Consider the following 6,000-nt stretch of genomic DNA (forward strand, 5'->3'; position numbering starts at 1 on the left):
GGCCACTGCTGCAGCCATTGACCCTGGGGCCAACCTGGGGCTGACTGTGCCACAGACTGTGACGCTGAGTGGGGGCATCGGCTCTCCTGATGGCTGTCCCCCCGGGAGACCCTAAGTCACTGGACCGGTGGTGCCATGCACGTCCTCGGTCCTGGGCGCCCTTCCATGCTGGGGACCGCACTCTTGATGCCTCTGATCTGGGGGACGACAAGGACTGCCTCTGTCGCCATGAATGGTGCCGATGAACGGTGGTGTGCTCCAAAGAGCTAGAGGTACCAGACCGGCTCCTTCTCCCTTGGTGAAGTGGGAGGTAGTGGGGGGGCGGAGGTGGCGTAGGCAAGGCCAACAAGGCTTTTGCTGCCTGAAAAGCCTCCAGTGTCGACGGCGTCGGCAGGGGCACTCTCCCACTCCCAGGAGTCGAGGGAGGCTCCCTCACTGGAGATGCAGGCACCGGAGAAGACTCAACACGCTGGGGCTGGTGCATCTCCGAACTCGACCCTGCCCGTATCGACGGCGCAGGGGAGTGTCCACGCTCTGTGTGCTGCTTCTTCCTCTTTGGTGCCGGCGATGATGCAGTGCCAAGTCAAGGCCAGTGCCGGCAGTGCACTCTGCACCGAGGTCACGCTCAGTGCCGAGATGAAGTGGGCCAGCTCGGACGTCAGGCAGAGTGTTGCCTCCATCAGCAGGGCTTTTAACTGGATTTCTCGGTCCTTCTGAGTCCTCTGTTTAAAAGCCCTGCAGATCTTGCACTTTTCTTTTCTCTCTCAAGCACTTAAGGCAGCGGTCGTGGGAGTCGCTGAGCAGCAAGTCCTTTCCGCAGGAGGCACACGGCTTGAATCTCAGCGACCAGGGCATAGCCCGGCTTCTTGAAGTCCCCGCAGGGATTTGCCTTATCTCTAACTACTCTTTTTAACAACACTTAACAACTACTTAACTAACTAAACTACTTAGAATAACAAACAAGTTCAAAGAAGGGGAATAGTACTTGCTGAGAGCAAGGCTAGTTCCAGCAACGGTCATGAGCAGAAAGAAGGAACTGAGGGGGCGTAGGGCCGGCAGCACCTAATATACCGTGGCATGTGCACAGGAGCTCCAGGGGGCGCCAGAGCCGGCCCTATGTGATCTGCTAAGGGAAAAAAGTTCCAGGAACCATGCATGGAGGCGTGCATACACCTATAGTGGAATGGACATGAGCAAGCTTTTGAAGAAGAACCCTAAAATACAGCAGTGATCAGGAGAAAGAGGGTCCCTTGTAAGACACATCTGTGATATAGTTGGGAAATAGCGACAGCTCCAAACCCTCTCAGGCAGTTAGTCTTTTTTAAAAAGACCTTACTCATTCATCAGACCCAGAGCCATCAGTTTCCCTCCTGTGGCATCAATGCAGGGGAATTACTACAGCTCTAACTCTACAGGGCATGATTTTCAAAGAGCTGACCTCCAACTCCAAAAAGTCAGTGGAATCTGTGAATGCTCAGTGCCACCGAAAATCCACAGTAACACCTGCAAGCTGGGTAGTGCTAGAGTGGAAGGGTTGAAGGTGCAGAGTACTGGGAGCTGTAGCGTGTGGGAAGTGAAGCGATGACATGAAATCATTGCAACGAGCTTACTTAAGTTCACTAAAAACTATTACCACAGTCCTGTTACCAGCAATTGTTATGAGCATTAAGCAAACACAAGTTCCTACTAGATGGCCTGTAAAGCTGCAGTAGTAAGTCTGTACATTTGTTCTGTTTACCTTTCAAGGCTAATCTTTCCTCCTCTAATTTCTTTCGGAGCTGCCTGATTTCAAAATCTCTCTCTTTCACCAGTTTGTACAGTCTGCCATTTTCATCTACGATCTCTCGAAGCTGATCCTGAAGCTGCTCATTTTCATCTTCGAGCAACCTAGAAAAACAAATCAGCAAACATGGCAGATACCACAATGATGGGCTTCAAATAAATACTTGTAAAAATAAAATTAATAATAAGTTTGATTATATCTAAAACCATGCCTAATGAGCTATGTTTACTAGGGACATTAAGTGGAGTGGTATGTCCTGGACCTCAGACCAAATCACGAACTGACGTTCTGAGAGTCAATAAATTCAGTTAACTTCTTCCTTCATTTACACAAGCTTTTGTGCTTCTTGGTTTTGGCTGGGACAAGAAGTGGAAATATCACAAGAAAGGTGGCTCTGGTAGGATTCCTGTCTAGGTTACTGAGTTAATTGTCCTTAGCTTTATATAGCTGGTTCTTCCGAGAAAACCACACAGGTTCCCACCTCAGTGTCTCTTTCTCTATACCTGCTACAATGATCAGTACCCTCCCACAACACACCTTTTAAGATCCCTGGATTCCACACACGCCTATCACAACATGCGCTCATCCAGTGCACTAAATGCCCCAATGACAATTATGTGAGTGAAACCAGACAATCACCATGCTCTCGAATGAACTCACACAGGAAATTGATAAAAGACAAAAACACCCTATCACTTGTGGGAGAATACTGTTCACTAAGAGATTGCTCTATAGCTGACCTATCAGTCCTCATCCTCAAAGGAAACCTGCACGACACTTTCAAAAGATGAGCCTGGGAACTTAAATTCATTACTCTGTTAGACACCAAAAATCATGGCCTGAACAGAGACATTGGATTTTATGGCTTTTTACAACAATCTGTAACCCGCTAAACAACACCACTGCAGTCATAGGACAAAAAAAGGTAACAGGCTATTCTACCTACACTGGTCCCTTACAATATGAGCTAACTACTTATGCTAAACAATCTGTTTCATCTTGCATTTTGCTGTGATGCTAGGCATAACTTTCCCAAACCTGAAAAAGAGCTTTGTGTGGCTCAAAAGCTTGTCTCTCTAACCAACAGAAGTCAGTTCAATAAAAGATATTACTTCACCCACCTTGTCTCTCTAATATTCTGGGACTGACACTGCTACAATTACACTGTATATAACAGTGGAACTTATCTATCTTAGGTACTTACATGGCTCCCATCACCACAGTATCTGAGCATCTCTCAATCTTTAACGTAGTTACCCTCACAACACCCCTCTGAGGAAGGGCAGTGCTATTCTCCCCTTTTAACAGAGAGGCACAGAGAATATAAATGACTTGCCCAAGGTCACACAAGATGTGGGTAGAAGAGTAGGAATTGAATGGGGGTCTCCCAGAGCTCAGGCTAGTGCACTAGCCACTGGACCATCTTTCCTCTCTTTTAACCTTTAAAGGTTCCCCATAAATGTCAGTTCCTGAATGGAGACTAAATCCTGCCTGTGCAAAAAGAGGTGTTTTCTGTGCCCATATTAGATGTTTATTTTTAGATACATATTCCCTGTATAAACTTTAGAAGATATGGTCCTTTAAAGCATTACTGGTGTGGAAGGTTAAATACAATTGTGATGCTGACAGGCCAGGTAAGCCAGACTGGTTTCCAGCTATGCATATGTCAGTACTGGGCTGCCAAGGGATGTCCCTTATTACAAGGGATGCCCCTTATATTTTCATCTCTGTACAACAAGATCGGAAGTTGCTGAGTGCTGCAAAAAGCAACAAGAAATATCCCTGGAGAATGTAGGTGAATACTGCTTATTAATTATATTGTTATTAATAAATAATAATAAGAAAATAATAATCATAATAACAATAATAATAATGGGAGGAGAGGTGGGGCTGGGGTGCTAAGAAAACAGTTCCTTATTTTTTAAATACAATGTTGGCAACCCTTCAGTGAGGCCTTGGCATGAGCTGGCACCTAGTCTGCAAGCATCACAGATAGCATTTCCTCCCCCACGGGGACGTTATGAGGATAAATACATTGAAGATTATGAGGTACTCAGATACATAGGGGGCCTGATAAGCACTACAGATAGATTTCCAATCAGTGAAGTCAGTAGTGAGTTTTTATATTAAAGTCAGTGGGAGTTTGTAGGATGAAGGGCCAAGTACAGTTTCTATAACTTTCGTCACAAATAAGGTAGACTGTTCCTTTACCTTTTGCTGATATCTTCATTTGACAGCTGTCCATCTACCTTAAACAGATTTAAATCATCCTGGACTCCAAAAGTCTCTTTTTCGTTATTATTGCTGCCTTTCTGACCATGCTGCTTTTCTTTCTTTTTCTCCATCAGATTTTGTAGCCTTTTCTGTTGTTGCTCCTGTAGAGCCTTAAACTGGATTTTTAAATTTTCATTCAGTCCTTTGTCTGACTCCATAGTTTACTAAAAACAAAACAAGAAAAAATAATCAGAGCAAAAGATTATAGAATGATAGCATTTTCAAAACTAGGCTCCCATGTAACAGGCCCCTTTGCATCCTTTCTTTCTCTCCTCTGCTCTGACTCTTAGATGCCACAAACCAGTCTTTCCCTCTGGTAATGGTTTACAAACCAGACCACAGGTAGCCTTCCCCGACACTTGAAGTTTAAAAACCAATGAATTAAATAATCATTTTAAAAGACAATCAAAACAAAAACCAAGGTACTAACAAGACATATGCTATACTTTACTGATTAATAGGAACATAGAAATTGCCAGACTGGATCAGACCTGTGGTCCATCTAGTCCAAGCTCTTGTCTCTCACAGTGGCCAGTACCAGATGCTTTAAGAGGAAGGTACAAGAAACCCCACATTAGGCAGATGTGGGATAATCTTGTCCCACATTAGGTTTCCTCTTAATCCCAAATTGTTAGAGTTCTGCTTAAAACCAGAAGCATGTGGTTTAATATCTCTTCCAAAATCTTTTATCATTAACTATTATAACTCTGAACATAAGCCGTGGGAGGCAGACCTATCCTTGCTCACAGACAGCCCCCCAACCTGAAGCAAATACTCACCAGCAACCGTACACCATACAAGAAGAACACTAACCGAGGAACCTATCCCTGCAACAAACCCCGTTGCCAGCTCTGCCCACACATCGACTCTAGTGACACCGTCACAGGTCCTAACCCCATCAGCCACACCATAAGGAGCTCATTCATCTGTACATCTACTAATGTAATATATGCCATCATGTGCCAGCAATGTCCCTCTGCCATGTACATTGGCCAAACCGGACTGTCACTATGCAAAAGAATAAATGGACACAAATCAGACATTAAAAAATGGTAACATCCGTAAACCAGTCGGAGAGCACTTCAATCTCCCAGGACACTCTGTAGCTGACTTGAAAGTTGCCATACTTCAACAAAGAAACTTCAAAAACAGACTTCAGCAAGAAACTGCAGAGCTGGAACTCATATGCAAACTTGACACAATCAAACTGGGTCTGAATAGGGACTTGGAATGGTTCTCTCATTCCAAGAAGTAATTGTCACTGTTCACACAGTCTCACCTTCTAATCAATGGTTGTGAGTAGGCCTCATCTACACTAACTGAATGGACTTTGCTAACACCTACCCTCCCCATTGCTGTTCCTTACCCTTGGATGTATATAACCCCCTATCTGATTTCTATTTCTTGCATCTGACGAAGTGGGTTGCAGCCCACGAAAGCGTAAGCTTGCAGAAATTAAATCTTTTAGTCTTTAAAGTGCTACAGGACTCTCGTTTTTGCTGTATACAGACTAACACGGCTATCCCTCTGGAACTTTTCATTCTGGATATACCTGTTATCCATATAAATGCTCAATCCCTTTTTCAATCTTGCTAAGTTTTGGCTCAGTGATCCCTGCCTTCTGCTTCCTGCATTTGACATATATCTTGAATGTAAATTCTCTGAGCAAGGAGAATGTCTTCTTAGCTGACTGTAAAGCATCTACAACGCTTTTGGCATGACATACATAAAAAGTAATAATGTTCAAAGTCTGGGCCTCCAAAAAGTAATTAGTACAGATATATTTCTCTGAGAATATTCCATTTTTCTTGACTGAAACCTTCAGTACTGGTTTAATGAAGAATTAACCAGAAGTAATGATTAATTAAGGGATTTGGTAATTAGAAAAACTTCCACTCCAAGGTCACAAATCCACCCAGGTTGATTAGTAGCAGGTTAGTGGT

General features: G+C 44.0%; 1 protein-coding gene across 4 annotated transcripts in view; it reads right to left on the minus strand.

Annotated features, from left to right (window-relative positions):
* Positions 1 to 4,215, minus strand: part of CCDC13 (coiled-coil domain containing 13) — a 42,604-nt gene extending 38,389 nt beyond the window's left edge. For all 4 annotated transcript variants that reach the window (XM_067530408.1, XM_067530407.1, XM_067530409.1 and 1 more), the window contains exons 1-2: positions 3,995 to 4,215; positions 1,739 to 1,887 (exon numbers count right to left, since the gene is read on the minus strand). In XM_067530408.1, the coding sequence (XP_067386509.1) occupies positions 1,739 to 1,887; positions 3,995 to 4,215 (370 nt within the window). The remainder of the gene's footprint in view (positions 1 to 1,738; positions 1,888 to 3,994) is intronic.
* Positions 4,216 to 6,000: the final 1,785 nt, after the last annotated feature.

Source organism: Emydura macquarii, unplaced genomic scaffold (assembly GCF_026122565.2).
Source record: "Emydura macquarii macquarii isolate MOO-44397 ecotype Brisbane River unplaced genomic scaffold, CSIRO-AGI_Emac_v2 contig_3080, whole genome shotgun sequence".
NCBI lineage: Eukaryota > Metazoa > Chordata > Testudines > Chelidae > Emydura > Emydura macquarii.